This window comes from Bactrocera oleae, chromosome 4, assembly GCF_042242935.1.
Source record: "Bactrocera oleae isolate idBacOlea1 chromosome 4, idBacOlea1, whole genome shotgun sequence".
Classification (NCBI taxonomy): Eukaryota; Metazoa; Arthropoda; class Insecta; order Diptera; family Tephritidae; genus Bactrocera; species Bactrocera oleae.
This window is the reverse complement of record NC_091538.1, coordinates 50,506,890-50,528,769: the sequence shown is the minus strand read 5'-3', so window position 1 is coordinate 50,528,769 and position 21,880 is coordinate 50,506,890. Positions and strand designations below refer to the sequence as shown.

Genomic DNA, 21,880 nt, shown 5'->3' with positions numbered 1-21,880 from the left:
AATTACTTCAGCGATGTTTTCTGCCGCTACAGCAGCAACAACAACAACATTACCGTTCCACAAATTTACGTGTTACAAACCACTTTTTCATATGCTTTGTAGGATAGCCTTATAGTAACTGATCGTTTTTTAGACCTCTAGTTAAATGACAGCGAAAATGTATGCACATCTGGACACAGTTTTAAACAACCGGTTCTTCCCGGAACTACTGGTATTGGTTCACATCTATCCCAAGAAAGGAAAGAAATTCTTGATTCGACGCATAAAAATTTTGGTATTTGTTTTTAACAGTATTTTGAGGGAAGTACACTTGAAAAACAACAAAGGTAATAAAAATTTTTCATTTTTGGCGCTATACCTCGAAAATTATAGCATTTGCAAAAAATACTCAAAACGCAACCCTGTCGTATAAAAATCTGGCAACTCTTATATTTCTTCAGATAAAAGGTGTGTATAACGAAAGAAAGATAATTTTTTTGATGTTATTTATATAGTTCATTCAGTTTTCAAATCAACTTTATAAATTATAAATATCGAATAAATATAATCTTTGTGCATCTAATTGTTTCACCAAACGCTGCAAGTTTAAGCAGCAACTGGAGAAGAGTCAAAGCGGCACACCAACCTAGAGAAATATACAATTATTATATATGTTTTGGCTCATATAGGATTGCATTTATACTAGTAGCTGCGCTTAATTGGTATTAATAAACGAGGTGGATTTAATTAGTGAGAACAAGCAATTATACAATTGACTTCTCGTACCAGTAATGAGCTTTACTGATGCTGATCTAATTTAAACTCATAAACATTTTAACTTAGACGATTTAATTCCTGCTGTTTCATTGAATATTTGTGCAATATATTGTTTCTACGCCACTGCAGAAGGGCAGCACCCTTCGAAATAGTATTTTTGAATGTGCTTCGCCAGCACTATCGTTGAAGCTCACAAAAAATTTGTCACACCCGTAGGAGGTGGTAGTCTGAACGCAAGCGCTTATAGTAAGAGTGAACACAGAGATATTTCTACCAATAATACAAATTTAGTGAGAATGTCACGTACTAAATCGCGCATACAAATTGAAGTATGTGGCGATTGTGGAGCGTCAGGTGTGTAATTTTTATAATAAATTTACATCAAAATATGTAATGACTAATATGCTTTATTCTTAACTGTCACAGATCCTTCATGGGCTTCAATAAATCGCGGTATACTACTCTGCGCTGATTGTTGCTCAGTACATCGCAGTCTAGGGCGTCACATATCCATGGTAAAATCTTTGCGACAAGGCACCTGGGAGCCATCAGTTTTAAATTTTGTGAATTCGTTGAATGCGCATGGAGCAAATAGCGTTTGGGAGCATCATTTACTCGATAATAATGCATCGAAAAGTGATAAAGGTGTACCGCGTGTGCGTAAACCTAATCCGAAAGATCCCTTACATCCAACCAAGTCTGATTTTATAAAATCAAAACACGTAAATCTAGTATTTGTTTTAAAATCAAATTTACAAGAGGAAGGTGTCATATCTGGCATAAATTTGGAAAATGAACTGAGCAGACAATTGCATGCCAGTGTACGGACAAGCAATTTAGAGACATCTTTGCGCCTACTCGTACAAGGCGCTAATCCAAACTTTTTCCATGACGAAAAACGTTCAACGCCACTACATGTAGCTGCCAAATTTGGACAAGCGTCACAAATTGAATTGCTTATCGTTTACGGCGCGGATATAAATGCCATTGATGGTAATGGACTCACACCGCTGGAAGTGGCCAAAGCTAACAATCATAATATTATAGCTGAGAGATTATTGGATGCAATGTATGAAGTTACAGATCGCATTATAATGTTTTTGGGTGGCAAAAAACCAGATCATACGGTAAAGAAGGACTTAGCTTTTTATTCAAGTTTTATTTATTTATATATTAATTATTTCCAGTCAGGTAATCATTTAGTTATACCGGAAACCTCGAATACTGAAATAAGCGAACAACTTACCATTGCGCGTAATCGTTTACAAGTTGTACCTAACAAAATGTTCGAAGAACTGGTTATGGATTTATACGACGAAGTCGATCGACGTGAAAATGAAGCAAGTACGTGCAAGTGTATGCATATAAAAAATAATATATTATTATTTAATTTTAATTAAATTTAATTAGTTTGGGCAACTTCCACACTGAATGCTGAGAATGTAGCTGTGCCATTTCTACCGGCGAATCCCTTCTTAAGTGCCACGCGCAATCAAGTAAATTTTAAAAATAATATAACCGCTTAAAAATGATATTGATTTCCATACAAATGTACAGGGCCGACAAAAACTTGCACGATTTTCGCGTAAAGAATTTGCTGGCCTATTAACGGATGTGCTGTGTGATGCACGTCGTCGACAAAAAATTGCAAATTTACGCCCACTCGACACGCCCAATTTGAATTCCTTCTATAATCCATCATTATTAAATGAAAACGAACTTGAATTGTCCGATGATGAACCGATTTACGATCCCGTGGCAAGTGACGATGATTATGCGCCGATACCGCCGATTGCACAGCAGGTAAATAATATGCAGAAAATGTTACTTAAGCTTAATAATAGATTTGGCTAAACGTAGTGCAAACAGCAACAAAATATTTAGTGTTTTTGATTTTGCATAATTTAATGAGCCTAATAATTTTCTTAAGCGCGTAGAGTGTTGAGTTTATTTAGCAACCTTTATTTTTAAAATTACATATTTATTACGATGTATTTTATTTTGAGTTTTTTTTTTAAGCCACTTTTGATTTTGCATTTCGTATTCGCTAATTCAGGCTATTGTGCATCAAACGCCCGACGAGCCACAGCATGAAGTGCAAACGCTATTGAGACAGATAAACGACTACAAATATGTGATTAATCAGCTGAAATCGACTGTTGAAAAGCTTTCGTCGGAAAATTCTGAACTGAAATCAAAGTTTTCCAACAATGCACCTGTGGACTGTACGATAAATGAGACTGTCGTTCACCATGATGTGCTGTGAGCTGACTTTATTTTATTTTCATTTAATTCAATTCTTATATTTTTATTTGATTTTCAATTTTTATTTTTGTTTACACATTTTTCTTTTTCATTTTTCAATTGAATTGAATTGTCTATAAAGCCGTACCGAACCGTTAAATGGCGTTGAAAATGGAAGCGAGTCGCTTTCACTACCAGAGGATGTTGCCAACGCACCCGTTACTTTAGATTCCAATTCTTCTAGTTCTTCGTCGGCCAACAGTTCGAACCAGTCGACCATTAAGCGTCCAGCAAGTATGTATGAACGTCGCCTCGCACCCGCTTTGTTTAAACCGAATGTTGAATGTCGCACCACGACGAGTATGTATCAAATGGGCGCTGATAAGCCATTTGCGGAGGAGTTGAAACATCGCACAGATTTGGTGACACGTCGCGTGAAGGAGCTAGTTGCCATCATGCAAGATCTACCGACCAACAAAGACGAATTGGTGCCGTGTGGTGAGCGAGTACGTACGACAGTGATGGAATTGATTTCTATATTTTCTACAACGGTAATTTACGCGTGTACTCATTAACAAATATTCACCACAACATTTTAATAAAATTGTATTTCTTACTGTTTTACAGTCAAATTACAACGAAACCATTAGGGACATGCTTAAGACATTGACGCGTTATAATATTTTGATACCACATGAATGTGAAAATCTGCAGAAATCGTATGCTTTGGAGGATAAAACGGCAATTGAGAAGTATAATCATGAAGTGCGTGAATGCGCTTATTATATTGTTAGCGCAATGAAAACGCTCGTCATGCAATTCGAATGAAGACATATATTAAAATATATGTACATACTAAATATACATATATATACACTTGCTAATTGTGTTGTTATAACGAAAATACTAATTTTAAAAATAAATCACCTTTTGGAATGCCCCTACCCTGTTAAATATAACGCCTCAGATCATTTTTTTCTTCAAATTCGATTTTTTTAATTTCGAAAATGATAGTTCCGAAATTCATCAAAAGTAGCGGAATCCGTGTCAACTTAATTCAAGTTTTCTGAATCTAATACTAATTGTTTTTTTGGTTCATGTTTTCGAGATACCTGTATGCTCGAATACCCCAAAGCTACATTGTAGTGGATGGACGATATCATTCCACGCATTTGAGCTTTGCGCACAATATTTGCCGTCGTTGTTTTTGTAGCAGTAGAAATTAGGTTCCAAATAGTTTTGGAGAATTACGCTGCAGTGACCGTCGAGCATTTCTAGGAAAATTTTCGAAAAAATTGGATTTTGTTTCAAGCTAGATAATTTTGGTGAATTCCCTGAAGTAATCGGTGAGCAAGAACCGCATTTTGTTTAAGATCAATCTTACATTACTTAAGAATAATAAAACAATCTTATAGCATTTAGGCGTATTTTTAGTTTAGAAATAAGCTTATATTTTCTTTCTTTTAGACTATAACATAGTAATTTGTCTATTACAGTAGTAGCTCAATTGTAGTCGCAGTAATTTGTACTCAGAGAAGTGAACTATGTATATATATATATATATTTTTTTTTTTAGAGAATACCTTCTTTTTACTCCTGTTGTTGTTGTTGTTGTAGCGACAGAATTTTGCCGAGTGGACAGACCTTGGCCGGAATAAATCCGGGTCCGTTCCGGTTACGTAGACCCGACTGTGGTGGAAACGGTCTTTTTACTCCTCTTCTGTTTCGGTAATCACAGAATTCTTCATAAAATATTCACTTTTCAACAGTAAGTGTTTGTAGTGTTCCTCATCCTGAATTTGAATGATACGTTGCTGCACAATCGGAGCCAATTCGCAACTGGCCTGCTCCAAATCGTCTAAAGAGGCGCGTCGTAACATCTTTAAAAAAAAAGCATACATACAGACAAATTAGTATATTGCATTTGTAATATTAGAAACATTTCACACCTTTGGAGCCTTAGTGTTGGTATGATGATCTATAGATTTCGCCTGATGGCCAACAGATAGCTTTCTTATGGGCGATGGTCCATCTAGATGTAAATTCTCGAGCATTTGTACCATACTGTGTCGCCGCGAGAGCGTAACTAAGGATTGTCGATGTTTGGTATGATGATCGCTTTTTTCATTGCGTATATTGATTGCTTTGAAATGATTTTGTATGGTCAGACCCAGTTCAGGGCATAGGTCTTCGTCGATCTAACAAATGAAAAGCAATTCAAATCAATTTTTTTTCATGAAAATTTGCGGCCAATATCTCACTATTAGACATACCAAAATTTGAGCATTTTTAAACATTGTGAAGCCATCACAACCGTTATGTATATAGCTTTTAATACATATTTTGTACATTTGTTGTAAATTAATTAATTCGTCGGCAACTTGTATTAACCGTGGGTCAATACGTTGCCCTGGTGGTTTGGCGGGATCAAAGGCGAATGTCATGCCACTTACCTAACAATTAATATATACAAACATATATGTCAATAAAAAAACGATTTCAAATATTATCTAACTATGTATTGCCGTTATTTGCACTTACTTGCGGAAATCGGCCTTCCAATTTCGGATAAGCTGAGACGGCATTCTCCAAAGCTTCCCACAAACATTTACCAGTAATACTTAAAAGTATGAGAGGATCACGCATCGGTATAATATTAACTAAATCACGCATGGTAAATGGTCCCGGAGGATGTATTTGATCTGAGCGAAACGTGCCTGCGTTAATTATGACCACATCCGCGCCAGTAGCAGCGAGTACAACATCGCATACCCAATTGCCTAAATTCGTTTCCTGAGTGCGAATGACGGAAAAGCGACCTTCCAATTCCACACTGAAGTTGCCCAGCACTTCAGTCATTTTAGCTTCAACAACCTCTGGAAATTTTAAAGGGAAAAAAGATTAAAGCATATATAATACATAACAAAAAATCACTTTAAAACCTATTTAAGAACAAATAGAACCAATTTCGTCGAAATTCTCAAGGTATCGTTAAAAAAATTGGAAAAGAGTTCCACGGGAGTTTAACCTCAATTTATAGCTCAAGCCTATTTTCATTAAAATAAAGTTTCACAATCTGACAATCGAAATTGCGACATAAGATTCTGCGATACTGTAAATTTTGATGTAGATTTTTATCCAGGTACTAAGAAATTTCATTTATATTTAGAGCTCCTTACCTGAGTATTTTTCCAGTTCCTCCTTAAGTTCTTTATCTTCGGCAAAATCTGATGTAACATTCACTGGTTCAACTTCAACCAGAAGTTTGCCATTCTCATTACGTGCCTTATCCAAAGTGATTTTCGAAAATTGTCGAAAATCAGTGCCAGACTTAACAATCTTCACTCCATTAACTTCCTTAATCTCATAAACATGATCGTGGCCACCAAGAATGAGATCTATACCGGAACAATTGGCCGCCAACTTAACATCATTCGGCGTTCTCATATGCGTCAAAGCGATTATAATATCACAACCTTCTTTACGCAACTGAGTTACTAATTTTGTACCAGCATCAACATAGTCGATATAGGTAACTTCATTTGGATCTATGGTGGGTAAGGTTTCCAGCCATTCTCGTTCGACAAGTCCAACTAGACCGATTTTCATTTCATTATGTAACAAGGTATGCGTGATTTTTCCACCTCCCAGAGGTCTACCGGTTTCTTTGTCAACCACATTGGACATGAGCCAGGGAAAATCGGTATTTTTTATCAAGTTCACCAGTACGTCCAAGCCGTGATCTGGAAGTGTGTTAAAATATAGAATTTATAATAGATATAGAGAGAGAGAGAATAAATAGAGAGAAATGTACGCACCAAAATCGTGATTTCCGAACACAGCACAATGGGTGCCCGTTCTTCTTAATACTGGAAGCATTTGCTCGCCCTGAGTGAAAGTGCTTACTAAATAAACGAACAAAAATTGTGACTTTTCTTTGACACATTTATAAAAATTGTTTCAACTTACACATGCTAGGAGAGAAAATATCACCACTGAAAAGTATCAATGGATTGAGATGAGCAAACGACTTTAGTGCAGTGCAAAAGCGTGCTGCGCCTCCTACGGGCTCCTTTCCGCAGTTTGGTTCTATATTATAGACATCGTTGTAATGTAAAATAGTTAAAGGTACTCCGTTTAATGTGGACATTTTTAATAAACTTTGCGACTTTATTAGTTCTAGCGCTTTCGAATGTGAATTGATGCGGCAGTTTAGATTTGTTAATACTGTCGAGTATAATTTATGTAGATGAAATGATATACCCCGCTGCGATGGAGATTCTGTCTTGTAATTATCGTTTGAGTCCGTGCCAACAATAAATCCCTCGAATAATAAACTTGACTTTGAACGCTGATTTTCGAATGGTTTTCGTTCTCCGACTTGTCGAAATTTTAATTGACGGCTGAAACGGGGAATAAAACTACTATGAATATTTATGTATATTGTAAGCATATTTAAAAAAAATATTAAAAAACGTGAAAAATTTATTGCAATTTTGATTTGATCGTGATCTCGAGAATGTGGAAATTTTGAGTTTGATGATCCCATTGAATATATGATTTGACGGCAACAAATATTATCATGACTTGATTATAATTATGTATGTATATCAGTATCAAATTCTTCAAATATATGAGTTATATGTACATAATAATGCTGTAAGTAAAAGTACTGCTAACATAATAGATAGTTTTAAACTTTCAAAATAATGTAAGTGCGTTTGGAGTTATAATCAGCTAATTTTTGTGCCTCTAACAAAACATATCAAAAATGTTCAATCCTGAGATACACCATATTTCAGATATTGATGGATCAATTTGACACTTCTTTTTATTTATATACAATAATGTTGTAAAAAACACCGGGGTTGCTGATTTCAGTGACATTGTAGCGGTGAATTACCGTTATATTTCAGCTAAAAAAAAAACTATCAGAACTACTGTAAACTTGCTAACAATTTTTAATTTCTCGAAACAAAATTGAAGTTTGTTGCTGAAATCTTTTGTTGCAATATACATATGTATATTATAGAATATAATAGAATGGAAATGAGGTATACACCGCGATCTAGGGTCTATTGTGCCCTCCCCTAAGTCCCAACGACTCACTTGGCCCTAACACATTGATGAATTCCAATATACTGCTAGGTGCTAATGAGGCGATGTAATCCCTATTCGGAAACATGGATTCAAGGGCCTTAATTCTGCGTCTGTATGTATATTATATTTTTGTATGCACGTATTGAAAAGTACATATGCACATACAGTGTATATTGCTTTCATGCACATTATGATAGCGAGTCTACTTTTACACACTGATCCATTCATTACTATTATCTTTTTTCAGTCTTGAAGCAGATAGAAGCCACGATACAGCCAGATCGTATTAGACGTATGTACACAGATATTATCTCTCCCACCTGGAAATGTTTCAAACCGCTACAAAAACTGTAACTTTAATATATGCTGCTACCAAAAAACATGTAATTTTTAATTTTTGCACCAACATAAAGAAAAGCACATATTTTTCTTACACTATATTTGTCCCACCACTATTTTAGATTAGGCTGCTCCTTTTTCAATTGTATATACATTTAGGTGTGTTTTAAAAATTCCAAGCAGGTATTTAATAAAAACATATTTTTGTTCCGATTATTGTCTACCTTTAGTTATTCACTGCAAATATAACTTAAACAGCCAACGAAAACAATAACACCAAAGGAGCGCCTGTTTTTCGCTACATTCCATTATCCACACCAAATTAGGTTTGACGGTGAGTCAATATTCTACATAAAAAAGAAATATAACGAGCTGTGCTTATTTAAATATGCATGTGTGTATGTATTTCTTTTGTACGTCTTTGATACAAATTTTTTCAATTAAATATCATATTTATGCATGCCATTCGTCTGGCGGCAGCAGTCAAAAAAATTAATCGCATACATTCGAAAATTCTGCTTAATCAAATCTAATTTGTATTCTGGGAACTACTTTCCTCACCACTTCAAACAACACTTTAAAGGTCATAGTGACAAATACATTAATTTTAAGAAAGCGTTTCACAATTCCAAATACAAAAGCTTCGTGTACAAAGTTAAAGTTCGTAATGTTTTATTTACAAATGTCGCAAAAATAATGTTAAGAAAGTAGCTAACTGTAACTAAGGTCAATGTGCTTGATTTGTATCAGCTGTCTTGCGCTGGCCTCTGCAGCCTTGCCTATGTCAACATTTTACGATAAATGTACACACATACCTATGTATATGTTAGTGCGTGTGTATTTATATCACAGTTGCCAAACTTAAACGGATGCGCCGAAAAGTCTGTATGCATGCGGTAAAGCTATGCCGTTTTTTACTGACTTTTTTATTATGTAGAAGTGGAAATAAATATTTAAAGTGTATCTAAAAAATATTTCGTACGCACCCCTACATATAATTTTTAGGTGTTTAGATAACATTCATAGGTATATATTGTGCACAAAACAAATTACAGGTTTATTGTTTTATGACGCTCTTGCATGGCGCACTATTTATAAAAGCTCTATACAGCAAATATTTATTAAAACTTTTGCAACTTCAATAACAATGCACTTATAAAACATACGGTAAATGTACAGTTTAGGGCCCCAACGAAGGAGGATCAAAAATTATACTTTTTTTTAAATCGCCTTATTTTATCGCGAAAATTACAAATCCGTGAGCGGAAAGTCGATTTTTTCAATAATTTATGTGTATACATAAATTTATATTTGTCACTTTTTGCACACATTTTTCAAGTAACGTAGTTGTTGTTGTTGTTGTAGCCGCAGAATTCTGCAGAATTCAAATTACTTAGCTTTAATTTCAATTTAATTTTTGAGGCCTCCTCCACTGAAGGCCCTAAAATATACATTTACTAAATTAGTGTAGGGCCTTGTAGTAAATTCAAATTTATTTCATAATGAAAAGTAAGTATGTGTAATAGATATTGATTAAGCCGTTATTTGTCGTTATTGGATCCCTATTATTTTGTTGTCAATTTTTCGCATCACTCAACATTATTGTTGCTAAATCACGCACTTCTGCCATGAATGAAACTCATAAACGGTAACTCTTATTCAATATTACTTTGACCAAAAATCATCAAATTTTCCACAAAGATCTACGAGGTATGCATATACAAGAACCAAGTATATGCATCTTTTGCTAAACAGTTACATATACTTATGTATGTACTTGTATGGTATACCTCGCGCGAAAATTTATCAATTTTATATATCAAGCTACCAACAGAAGGTCAATATCACCCTTTCACTGTCTTTTATTTTGCCTAATACGAAGCGCACTTTAGAAATTTTAATACCTATCTTATGTTAATGTACTTTATTTCCACTGAAAACTGTGTACTTAGGTATGCAGAGGAGAAATCTATTTCCCATTGTACTTGTTGTTAAATTGTGCTTATGAAAAGTAACCTAAACTGACTTCCATTATAATCCCACACTTGTTCAATGTTTTGCATTTGTGCTTTTGACAAGTAAACAAGTGCTGTCATGGTTGACATGTAATGCTTACTTTACACTATGTATTTCGTTTATAGCGCCAGTAAAGTTAACTAAAAAATTCATTAAATAATTAATATGCAATAAAACGAACTACTCGAATACAAACATTAATAAGAGAAGCCAAAAATAAATATATCTAAGTAAAAGAATAAATTTATGTGTGATTTTTTTTTTTATTATCTAAAATTATAGATATTAAATATCAAAATAATGATAATTTAACAGCTGGCAATATTTTTCATTTTAATTTTGCACTAACAAAAGCTTTAGTTTTGTTATTGTAGAATACTTCTGGCTCAACTGTTATACATTTATTTTTCACTATACATTTTAAATTATTTGTTATTTGGAACATATATTAAAATATTTGCAATATTTGAGCATGTAAAGTTACTATTTTTTGAAGTACATAAAAATGACTAAATGTGTATATGTACATTTATAATAATTTGAAAATAAACTTTACTTAATCAAATCAAAGTTGTTTAAAATTATTTCAAAGCTTTCTGAATTGCGTCTGTATAGCAATACATATATATTTTCATATAATATTATAAACACTATTCACTTTTTGAATACTACACAGAACGGCTATTGAGTTGACACAATATTGCGCATTTGTCGAATGGCCGTTACTAAACGCGGTTCACAGCCACCGCTTAAAGCCAAGTAATTCTCTGGATCAGCTTTAAGTAATGTCAAAATTTGCGACAAACCAACACTAATAGACAAACCTAGTTCTTCTACGACATTGGACAAATACTCAATATCCACAGCAAATTGTTTAGAAGAAGTGGACGACAGGGCTTTAACTTGCAATATTTGAGACTGATAGAGTTGACAACATTGCTCCACTACTAAAGACAACAATATGTCGGCACATGGAACAGGTTGCGTGTATTTAACGTTACAAATCTCAAGAGCTTGTTTGAGCAACGGAGATGGTGTAAATAATAACGGTTCCAGGTGTTGCGGCAGTGTTAGCAAATATTGCCCAATTTGAGTGATACATTCTTGTGGTACGAAACTGAATTCCGGCATATTAGCTGGCAATAACGAATCAGAATTTAAGTTCAGTGATGGTTGTATATTTACAAGATGCTCCTCTACTGGTTTTAACAAAACATTTAAAGCAATTTCATGCGTTTCCTCACAATGTATTTTCACATGGTCATATATTGAAGCGAATAATCTTGAAGATGATGAATACGCGCCACTGGTTTCTACTAATTTTTGTTGATACCTTTCTATGGTATTTAATAAACTTGTTTGTTCTTGATTATCCAGAATGCTACTTATATTGTAGTTATTATCCGTTTTGACGGTAACAATATTTTCTTTTAATTTAATCAATCGGGTTTGTATATGTTTTTCAAATTTATGCAGTTTAATTTGGAAATCCGCCAAACACTGTAGAAGTGACATCGCACATTGCAGTGCTAACCAATTTTCTGTAGCATGTCCAATACTCAGAGCGATTTGACGCTGAGTTTTTGAGAAATTGTCCAAAATTTTCTTTAAAATTCCACTCATAATTTCAATAAGTTTACACAATCCCAAATCATCTGTTATATTTTTACAGCGTTCACAAGATTCATTCAGCCAATCAAAAATTTTTTGATTACAATTCTCCAAATGACGCACGGAATCTCCTGCTGAGGCGTGGCTTACTAATATTTTATCTATTTGTGCTGAAAAATGTGTTTCCTCTATACGTGGGTATTGGTCTATAAATTTGTGGAAATAACCGTACACAGCTTGCACTATCTGACATTGCGTTTCTTTAGACAATTCGATTTTCGATTGCTCTAGGAATGCTGTTAAATGAGACAGAAACTTGTGATTCGCCTGCGAGCACTCTTCCAAAAGTTCTAGTCTCTCGTTACACGCTTTAAGTAGTTGAAATACATGACTCTCACGTGTTGGTTGTAATGTTGGTAATAATTCTATCACTACGATGATTGGTTGAAAATTTCCTTGTTCATAATCGAACACATCCGCACACCATTTTACTTGCTGTTGACAATGCTCCACTAAACTTGTATAGAAAATTGAAAGAAACTGGTGCTGCATTATATTTTCCGCCGCTTGCACGTCCAAAATTTGCTTCCATTTCTGTTGCAAGGAGTTTTTTTGAACGGCTCGGTAGTATTGTTCCAGTTGTGAGATACGTCCGATCCCATCGAAAATATTTACGTATTGCTTCGTCTGCTCTAAGTCGCCTTCAGAAAAACACTGAACTACATTTGGTGAAGCTAAAGCTTCTAAGCGATTTTTAAAGTCTTCCACTTGCGTGAGCCGCTCAGCATGTCCAGGTAATTGCTCTTGTACTTGTAAGGACTTTTGCAAGCTAAGCAATTTCTCAAAGGCACCCTATATAATGAAAATGAAAAAGATTTTACGTATGAATATACATAATAGTTATTTACCTACGTACCTTCATGTTATTATGCTCAAAGCAATCCTCCAATTCACTTATTAAATTTCCCCAGCCATCGGATTCCTGCAGTGATTCCTTAGCTTTTTGTAATTTACTTTGAATGGTATTTAAACGTTCCAATGCAGCCATGCAATCGCCAGTTTCCTCTTGCACATCCGTCATTTCCTTTCGCATTGCTTGCATACGTTTTTTTAATTCCTCCACTTCAGCTTGTAGTAAAATAGCTTCCTTAATTACACGGGGCATACCAGATACCAATTTTTGACCAGTTTCTTCAACAGCACAGTGTACTTGCTGGATATACAAATGTAATTTGGAAACGTATTTGTCAATAAAACTCATCGCCAACGCGTCATTATTATCGGGCAAAGTACTTTTATCCCTACATCCGTCTGCTTGTTCCGCTCCATATTTATTGTAGTTTACATTTATCCAATCAATTGCGTTAAATGTCTCATCTGACAACGAGGCAATATCCATTTAATTATATTATCTTAGTATATTATTTGTTTAAAAACTGTATGTGCTTATAAGATTCTGCGTCTTCTCGATGTCAGTTAAACAATTTCATTTCATGACAATTTGGTACTAATGGTATACGTTGCAACCTAGCAATATAGGGATGATTGAATCGCTATCGATAATTATCGAATTTGCAACATCCGATTCACTTTTAAATTAAAATAGTTAATTTAATTCTTATATTTATATTAGAGATAAATTATATTGCATATTTTAATATTTTGCTATTTGGGGAATTATGCCGATCATACAATGTCCTTTTTATTTCTGATTCCGACATTAACCGTTGAATTACAGCTTTTTAAAATGCTGGCAACCATTCTATTAGTTTGTTTACATCAATGTATAAACTTTTTATTTATATTAGTTGAGAGATATACATAAATAAGTAAAAGCGTATTACCCGCCTAAAAACAATTAATTTTTATTTATTTACATTAGTTAAAGTAGGCACATATTTTTATCAAGATATGAATTTTTCTACAGATAGAATAAAGAATTTTTTATTTCTGCCAAAAAATCATGAATATGATGATGAACTGTATGGTGTAAGTATTGCCTACTTTAAAATAAAACATATGTTGTGTAATATTTAAAACAATTTTGTTTTTAGCCGTTATTAAAGTTAGTTCCATTTGGCAAAACAGTCCTAGTTATTACAAGGCCGACGTCATCGCCTGAACTGTTACCATTAATGGAACAAGCAGGAGTGCAGGTGTACAACAATAAGCAAAGCCTGCGCCGGTTCATTTTTATGTAAATAAAACAATTTTATGGGAAATTACGATCGAAATAACTTATTAATGTTTTTATTTTTTTCAGATGTAGTGATAATATCATTGGAGTTATTAAAATATTGTTTGATATACACAGGTGGGCGGTCAAACCTCATATAATTGTATTGGATCTAAATACATTTAGTTTAATGGAAAATGAAAATACACACATTCCAAATGAAATGTGTAAAGATTTGTCAAGCGGGACTCCATTAAAACTTGTTATGCTATGTATTGCTACATTATTTAATAAGATGAATGTATTAAACAACATGCACTCGAACGCTGTAGAAGGCGACAAAGAATCCTCGAAAATATTTAGCGTTGTAGTGTTACCAAAGTCTAGTAGACTACTAACTGAAGAAGACATTGAGCTTGTCATCAATATGTTCTATTGTAACAATGCATACGAAAATTTTACTAACATTTTCGAGTTGATCTATTCAACAGTTTCTCCTGATAAAGTTTTAGAATAAAAATAACAATTAAATTTGCTGAGTAGAAAAATAGTTTGGCTTAAAGTACACTTTAGGATCCTAATAACATTGTTCCTTTAGTAGAATAGCAAAATTATGTTTCCCGATCCAATCGCAAGTTGCGATACTGCAGATGCTCGCAGAGTTTTGCACGGTCTAAAATTGAACATTGTTTGACACTACTACGCCATTCAGATAACCAGAGTTCCTCGAATCACCGTTGCCGTCACCTGTAACAAGTGATTCCGAAATTGGCCCAGTAGCAGCCATTTTGTCTTTATAATTATTTTTATATACTTAAATACAGATTTAATTTGGCCTGAAAGAGAGAAATGCTTTTGATTTTTCTTGATTCCCAATTCGGCTCAAGACAAGCCTAACTACGAGTATAAACCAAAGCGAAAAATAATGAAGTCATGTGATTTTTACATCCATATTTATTTGCCATAATATATTTATGTACACAGTTTACGTAATTATCATTTCATAGCAATATTCGGCAACTAGAATCCAAACCGTTCTAAAAATAAAAAGTTACAAACTCACTTTTCCCTTTTCTAACCAAAGAACAAAATCAGCCATATATCTGAATTGTCGCTTCAATAATCAGTGTATATAATTAAGCCGCTAATGATTGTTATTATTCCGCCAATCGAGCTGATATTATGTATTCTCGTCACAACAACCAGATAGTCGAATATGTGCATATGGGTCGTTTGCGATATATTTTCATGCAGTTAACATAACCCTCTGTTGAAGTTTTTCGTTTTTAGATAATTTTGTATAGCTTTTAGTTTCGAAATATAAGCGTGCATTTAAAAAACTGCATTTTTAAAATTTCGACTTGCTTTGCAAGCGCTCACCGAAGACTGCATACAGCTTTAACGTTAAATAAATTATGTGTTAACCTAATGATATTCCATAGGATATATGTATGTGTGTATGTGAATTAAATCGAATTTGTAGCAATGTGAATGCACTTGAATGAAGTGGCTAACTAATTAGAAATAAAAATTACACTGCAAATCAGTACGCCAATTTACCATGTGTAAAGAAATTAAAATAAAAATAAATTGACCCTGTAACAACACCAGAAACGTAAACTGTTTTGATAAGCTAAAATATAACATTTTTAGGTCCTGTTTTCGAAGTTGCCGGTTTAATGTGTACACTACACTTGCCATGTTAAAAGGTTCGCATTTTATTATTATTTTTCTTTATATTGCATACTATTTAAATATGAATGCTTTAATAATAGTAATAATAACTACATTTAATTTTTGTTTTATTTTATGATTTTAGTCTGTTTAACATTAGATTATCATCGTGGACTTTTCTTACCACAAGGATGTATTCTTACTATTTAATATTTCAAAGCAGCAGCAACAAATTTCTGTTTGATGATGTTTCTCTTTTTTTAATATTAATGTTTAAATTTATAATGATTTATTATATAGCATGATGTGTCGTGATTATTTAATATTTTCTGTATACTTTGTATTTGCATTTAACTATGTATGTATGTATATATATATTTTATATACATATATAAATTAAAAATTTTGATATTTCATCCTTGCATTAGCAATTCATTAAAAAGATCTTTTATTTTTTTTCGGTGTGTGAGTGTGTGTGTTTTGTTTTTATGCATGTGATATAGATTTTGAAATTAAAAATATCAAATTTCTGTTCAATGAATGTTTCATTTTTTTGTTGTTGTTTGGAACAAAAGAAAACTTATCTATTAGTTACAAGAAAAATTATCAACATTATTTTAGGCATCTACATACATATGTAAGTATATCGCATACATAATATTATTCAACGAAAAGCCAAAAGATCAACTCAAACCATTTGAATAATTCTATTTCAATTATATGTGTATTTTTTAATTCACTTCGGTAAATGTGATACATTTAAACCTACTTTTATTTATTTATTACTAGTTTTGATTGACAAAACCGTAAATTTTATATTAAGATAAAAACTATTTTTTAGCACTAAATCTAGTGGTGAAAGAACTTATTTATAATTTTGTCACGACTCCAAAAAATTTAAACTTTGACTCTTCTTCGTACGTTATTTGTCCGAAAAGTGCATCATCTACTATATATAATATTATATATTTATTCAATATTGTTTTGCTACTATTCAATTATCAAAAATACAATTCATTTTTCAAATCCGTTTTCTTCTATTTATGCAAAAGGATAGGCCATTTGATTTTTAGAAGGATATATTCAACATCAGTTAATTAATAAAACTTTATTTCGTTTTTGTGGTCAAACCCGTGGACAATCACTTGGCATTCATGAATACTATTATACTCCCTCAATTCATTGTACACCCCCATTTTTTTTTTCTTTTTTCTGTTTTTTTTTTGTGTATTACTAAAACTTTTCCCTTAAAGGAGTGGCAGACAGCACTCCTTCGGTCATCTGTTTAGTTATAGGAAAGTATTTGTTATGTTTAACGCTTTCACTATTAGTTACTAATTCAAATCATTTATCATTATTATGTATGTGCATCATTCATCGTTCTCCAAAAAAGCCCCATCGATTTTCGTCATATATTTTAATTCGGTTTAAAACGAAGTGTTTGTCAAACAAATTCAATGCTTAAATGCCCGCAAATAATTTTAATTGAAATTTTTGACGTTCTCCTTTTGCCCTGTTCGCATTTAAATTTCTTTTAGTAACTTGTTTATTCCTTCGTATTTCTTGGTGTTGTTTTTGTTGTTTCACTTTCTTATTGCGAACCTTCATACGCAAAAACACATCACTGGTGTGTCGCCACTCTCAACGTTTACCTTTCGAGTTTTTCTTCCGCTTATTGTTGCTGCTGTTAGTTGTTGTTGAGTTGCTGTTGCTAGCTGCTTGTTGCAGTGATTCTCAACTTCTTTCCGGCGTGCTGTGATGATGATAGATCTGTTGAATTTGCTGCTGTTGTTGCTGCCCAGCAGCTGCACTGCTATGTGCCACCTGGCTGCTGGATGTTACAACATCTTGCTGCTGCTGGATATGTTGCTGTTGTTGAGCATGTACTTGTTGTTGCTGATGATGAGTCTGTGGTTGCTGAATGTGTACAACATGTTGGGTTAAATGTTGAGGTGTCTGCGACTGAGTTTGACCGCCATGTTGAGGTTGTTGATGTGGAGACGGACTATACTGGAACTGTTGCTGAAACATATGTAACTTTATAATTTAGTTATTGACGCATTCGCTAAGAAAATAATGTAATGTGTATGATGTCGTTGAGTAATCGCACTAGACTAAAAAATCGATGTGATGAATTTTGTTTGTTGCTGGTATTGCATCCTTTTAGGCGTGGTGTTACTATGGACTCTTGTGCTTTAGAAATCTGCTTAAAGTGTTTCAGCCGAAATAGCCATTATCAACCTTACCTAACCAATTTACAGTTAAGTTTTCATTATTGACTTAGCTAAATTATAATTTTAGACTATTATCACAACAATGCTCTACAAAATGGAATGCATCTTCTAAACCTGAATGACTGTCAAAAAAATTATGCTTTACACTACTATCACAGCAATATTCCAAAAACTGGAATGGAAATAACTACCATGTCCAAAGCTTTACAGAGAAACTTAAAACTTTTTAAATATTACTTAATTTAAAGTGTCATTTAATGCCTTTCAATCACTTATATGAATTCCTTTCTCATTTTTAACTAAAATCAATCAATTTACACTCAATGTTGGTATTCACACAAAACAGCTGTTTATCAGCCATACATCTAAATTATATTCTGCGTATAGCTTGAAGTCTTGAATAATTTAATTAAAAAAAAAAACAGATTATTTTTGAATATTAAAAAAAAAAAATAATAAACAAAAAGACGCCTTTTACATTCACGAAAAAAGAAGATTGATTACCAATACATGCTTTGTGCATGAAATTTTGACTCACCGAGTTTTCTTGACTATGTTCGATAATTTCGATGCTTCCCGAAGTGTTTCCTGATGCATTATTAATGGAGGTGCTACTGGTATTAGTAACGTCATACTTTCCACGCTTAAAGCGACCATACAAAGAGCTATAGGGAAGGTTATAGTGAATTGCGGCCTGATTAATAGACATCTGACCGATGCTGAAATGAAGAAGAGAAGACATTTGATATAAAAAAAAAATGTTGAAGAATTATAAAAAACATTACTGAAAAAATATATTTTAACATACCGAACCGAATTCAAAGCTTCGTTCATTGCGTCTTCCGACCATGGTGTTGGATTCGAGCGTGATAACTCAATACCTTCACGCTTGCAACGACCGTATAGGGTGCCTTTGGGAGAAGTAGTATATATTTTTAATAATGTAGTAAAATATATGAGAACTAGCTCGAGAATTAGAACTGAAAATGGATCTAGTAAACTTTTTGGGCTTCATTACCTCTATTTCCAATTAAAACTCTTTATTATTATAAGTTCAGAAATAAAAAAAATGTATTTTCTTTTAACTCACCCGTTGGTATGCCAAATTCAGCGCTGGCCTTTTGTACGGACGTATGACCAGCTCGTATTGCTTCTAAAGCACGCTCTAAATCTTCCGGTGTCCACGTTGTGGGTGCCGCATTAAAGGGTGCCGCCAAGCGTATGCCTTCGCGTCGCGCAATTTTATATAATGTCGAGGATGGTATACCAAAGGCTTTGGACGCTTTATTTGCTGATATTTGCCCAGAACGTAGGGCTTCTAAAGCATTATTTAAAGAATCTTCATTCCATGATTTCGTACCACCCTCCTTCTTTGGCGTTTCGATGCCCATACGATGGGCACGTTGCCATAATGTTGTTGATGGTATACCATAAGTAACTGATGCTTTTGTAAGACTCATATTTTGATTCTTCAATGCATCTAAAGCTGAATTCATATCATCTTGAGTCCAAGTTTTGGGACCATTAAACTGACCTTTACCATCCACGTGTTGTTGGTCCAAATTAGTATAATGTGGCTCAGTTTGATCGTTTGGTGAGCCATTTGCTATCATCATTGAATCTTCACTTGTATCAGAATTATACATATCTGCAACAAATTCAAATAGAATATTAATATTGGATTATTATTGGTATGATTATAAGAGACCAGAGGTTAAGAGTATTGAGATAATTTCTTAAATCGCGAATAAAAGTATTTTGTGTTTGCTTTAAAGTAACACTATTAAAATTATTTTTCTTTTTTATAGATAAATTGGAGACCGCTGTAGTTGAGTATAAATAGATAACGCATTACTCGACACGACAGTCGGTTCGACTAAAATCGGAAGGATCGTTTTTCACCAACGATCACTCCTCGTTAGACAATGTCAAACCTCAAAGTCAGTTTTAGACACGAAATACTTCACGTATTAACCCAACATGCGTAGGCGGCTTAGAATTCATGCGATCATCATTATTTAAAATTTAATAACCCTTAAGAAATGTAACTACATAAAACGTTCACTCACCCATATGCCCAGTTGTCATCATATTAACGATTTCCGGTGTTATGATCATTCCGGGTTCATGTTTTATTTGGCTTGGATCGATTTCCATTACTGTTGCTCCGGTTAGGTCCTGATGTGATTGTGCTTGTTGTTGGACATGTGTTGAATGTGAGTGTGCTGTTTGTTGTTGATGTACTTGATGCTGTTGGTGTTGCTGTTGCTGTGCTTGATTTTGTGAGAGTTGTTGAGCATGCAATTGATGTTGTTGCTGTTGATGATGTTGCTGTTGCTGTACTTGTTGTTGCTGTTTCGCATCAATAACCTCACTCTTAATATGCTGAACTAAATTAGAATTGCTTTCATCGCCTGTCTGATGATGAATAGCATGCATCGGAGATTGATCAAGCCGTTGAATCATGTGTTGGGCTAAATGATTGTCGATGTCCAGTGCTTCGGTGGGGTCTGCAATTGCATTCGTTTAAATTTTGTTATTAATTTTATTGATTATAATAATCTCCTGTAGTGTCTAAAAACTAATTTACAATGTATTTAGTAGGCCCAAGAAGTCGTGTTGCCTTTAAAAATACATATGTATGATAATAGGATAGAGTACCGAAAACTCACTTGATAAATCTCGAGTGTCGGTATTTGGATTACATGATAAATCGACATGCTCCGTTACTGTTACAGGTGTGGCTGAGGGTGCTGGTGGTTCTGGTGCAAAATCTAAAAAGCCCATTGGCACTCCAAGAATTCCGCCATTCTAAAATAAATATGAAATAAATATATTTAAATGTTTATTCATAAATAAATCAATAATAAATTTATACATAAATTTATACATACATAGCAGCAGTGTTTTGAAAAAAAAATTTAATAAGTGGGGCCCGCAAATAAATAACAATTTTTTATGGCTAAATCCATTTCTAAACATTTCAAAAATAAGGACACAAGTAACTAATGTTTTCAGATGAGATGGAGTACTAAAACGATCAAATTAAAATACCTTGTCCAAGTGATGGAACTCTTTAAAACTACGGATAAGTCTAAAGTTAAGATATATTCAAGGCAGCGATAGGTACAAAAACTTGACGCTAACAGACTAACAAAGCTGATGAAAACTCATGGAAATTCCGGTTTTCAGATTGTTGAAAAATAAGTGATAATAATTGTTTAATTACAGAAAGCTTAAGGTACGCTTTCCGAACCATTAAAATATTAATCTGCCTCTCCCAATTATAACGGAATATATCTCAGAAGACTATGTAGAAAAAAGTATAGTATATCCGATTTGTTCCAAAGCACATATACTCAGAATTGAAAAAAAGATATTTATTGAGAGGCGAACGTCAAGGAAATCTTGGCTACATATATATGAATGTAAATAAGTGAGAACGAGAATCCCTTCGGACGAACAAATTTGATAGGTTTATCGATCATTGTATTTGTGTTTGGATTGAATAGGCACTAAAGCTTTTGAGTCTTGGTTTAAACCTGACAACAAATTCAATATCATGATCCAAATGATCACCACAGTTCCCTCTCCCAATCTCTATACCTGAATCAGAAATTATCGCTATACCGAGTACTATAATTAAATATATTTCTTGTAAAATTATCTCTCTTCATTTGGTATGATTAGACCGTTACAGTTCTGTTAATCTGTCTATTCCTACCAAGAT

General features: G+C 33.6%; 5 protein-coding genes across 12 annotated transcripts in view; 2 read left to right on the top strand and 3 right to left on the bottom strand.

Moving 5' to 3' along the window:
- Window positions 1-469: 469 nt before the first annotated feature.
- On the top strand, window positions 470-3,985 carry Git (ARF GTPase-activating protein GIT1). Its single transcript, XM_014240244.3, has 8 exons — window positions 470-1,110; window positions 1,183-1,883; window positions 1,944-2,100; window positions 2,167-2,252; window positions 2,314-2,559; window positions 2,813-3,018; window positions 3,143-3,551; window positions 3,628-3,985. Exons 1-8 carry the CDS (start codon window positions 918-920, stop codon window positions 3,826-3,828), a joined length of 2,199 nt encoding a protein of 732 aa, XP_014095719.1. The 5' UTR covers window positions 470-917; the 3' UTR covers window positions 3,829-3,985.
- A 442-nt stretch (window positions 3,986-4,427) lies between these two features.
- On the bottom strand, window positions 4,428-10,528 carry LOC106621390 (mannosylglucosyl-3-phosphoglycerate phosphatase). Of its 6 annotated transcripts, none has more exons than XM_036376403.2 (8): window positions 10,388-10,528; window positions 6,970-7,403; window positions 6,819-6,905; window positions 6,180-6,743; window positions 5,542-5,876; window positions 5,274-5,453; window positions 4,950-5,198; window positions 4,428-4,880 (listed from the first exon to the last, which is right to left on the bottom strand). In XM_036376403.2, the coding sequence occupies exons 1-8, from the start codon at window positions 10,417-10,419 to the stop codon at window positions 4,710-4,712; spliced, it is 2,052 nt and encodes a 683-aa protein (XP_036232296.2). In that variant the 5' UTR covers window positions 10,420-10,528; the 3' UTR covers window positions 4,428-4,709. The 6 variants fall into 6 exon arrangements, with proteins under 6 accessions (XP_036232296.2, XP_014095718.3, XP_069965243.1 ...); XM_014240243.3 differs by having other exon boundaries at window positions 10,344-10,502; XM_070109142.1 differs by lacking the exon at window positions 10,388-10,528 and adding an exon at window positions 9,255-9,401.
- A 170-nt stretch (window positions 10,529-10,698) lies between these two features.
- Cog7 (conserved oligomeric Golgi complex subunit 7) lies at window positions 10,699-13,594 on the bottom strand. Its single transcript, XM_014240223.3, has 2 exons — window positions 12,983-13,594; window positions 10,699-12,918 (listed from the first exon to the last, which is right to left on the bottom strand). The coding sequence occupies exons 1-2, from the start codon at window positions 13,463-13,465 to the stop codon at window positions 11,137-11,139; spliced, it is 2,265 nt and encodes a 754-aa protein (XP_014095698.3). The 5' UTR covers window positions 13,466-13,594; the 3' UTR covers window positions 10,699-11,136.
- Window positions 13,595-13,845: 251 nt separating this feature from the next.
- Window positions 13,846-15,084, top strand: LOC106621380 (uncharacterized). The gene is made up of 3 exons (XM_014240225.3): window positions 13,846-14,055; window positions 14,121-14,263; window positions 14,330-15,084. The coding sequence occupies exons 1-3, from the start codon at window positions 13,978-13,980 to the stop codon at window positions 14,757-14,759; spliced, it is 651 nt and encodes a 216-aa protein (XP_014095700.3). The 5' UTR covers window positions 13,846-13,977; the 3' UTR covers window positions 14,760-15,084.
- A 94-nt stretch (window positions 15,085-15,178) lies between these two features.
- Window positions 15,179-21,880, bottom strand: part of psq (pipsqueak) — a 49,159-nt gene continuing 42,457 nt past the window's right edge. Inside the window, exons 4-9 of one of the 3 annotated variants that reach the window (XM_036376235.2) lie at window positions 20,823-20,961; window positions 20,220-20,660; window positions 19,241-19,798; window positions 18,959-19,061; window positions 18,689-18,869; window positions 15,179-17,953 (exon numbers count right to left, since the gene is read on the bottom strand). In XM_036376235.2, coding sequence (XP_036232128.1) covers window positions 17,651-17,953; window positions 18,689-18,869; window positions 18,959-19,061; window positions 19,241-19,798; window positions 20,220-20,660; window positions 20,823-20,961 — 1,725 coding nt within the window. In that variant the 3' untranslated portion in view covers window positions 15,179-17,650. The remainder of the gene's footprint in view (window positions 17,954-18,688; window positions 18,870-18,958; window positions 19,062-19,240; window positions 19,799-20,219; window positions 20,661-20,822; window positions 20,962-21,880) is intronic. The other 2 variants (XM_070109139.1, XM_036376355.2) reach the window with 2 other exon arrangements.

Bases quoted from the DNA above. Each gene is read 5' to 3' on its own strand.
- Cog7 (XM_014240223.3), bottom strand. From the start codon at position 13,465: ATGGATATTGCCTCGTTGTCAGATGAGACATTTAACGCAATTGATTGG. The intron at 12,919-12,982 runs GTACGTAGGTAA...TTCATTATATAG, and splicing joins TTGAGCATAATAACATGAAG to GGTGCCTTTGAGAAATTGCT.
- Git (XM_014240244.3), top strand. From the start codon at position 918: ATGTGCTTCGCCAGCACTATCGTTGAAGCTCACAAAAAATTTGTCACA. The intron at 1,111-1,182 runs GTGTGTAATTTT...TAACTGTCACAG, and splicing joins TGGCGATTGTGGAGCGTCAG to ATCCTTCATGGGCTTCAATA. The intron at 2,560-2,812 runs GTAAATAATATG...TCGCTAATTCAG, and splicing joins TACCGCCGATTGCACAGCAG to GCTATTGTGCATCAAACGCC.
- LOC106621380 (XM_014240225.3), top strand. From the start codon at position 13,978: ATGAATTTTTCTACAGATAGAATAAAGAATTTTTTATTTCTGCCAAAA. The intron at 14,056-14,120 runs GTAAGTATTGCC...TTTTGTTTTTAG, and splicing joins ATGATGATGAACTGTATGGT to CCGTTATTAAAGTTAGTTCC. The intron at 14,264-14,329 runs GTAAATAAAACA...TATTTTTTTCAG, and splicing joins CTGCGCCGGTTCATTTTTAT to ATGTAGTGATAATATCATTG.
- LOC106621390 (XM_036376403.2), bottom strand. From the start codon at position 10,419: ATGGGAAATAGATTTCTCCTCTGCATACCTAA. The intron at 6,906-6,969 runs GTAAGTTGAAAC...TCGTTTATTTAG, and splicing joins TATTTTCTCTCCTAGCATGT to TAAGCACTTTCACTCAGGGC. The intron at 5,877-6,179 runs GTAAGGAGCTCT...TAAAATTTCCAG, and splicing joins GGAACTGGAAAAATACTCAG to AGGTTGTTGAAGCTAAAATG.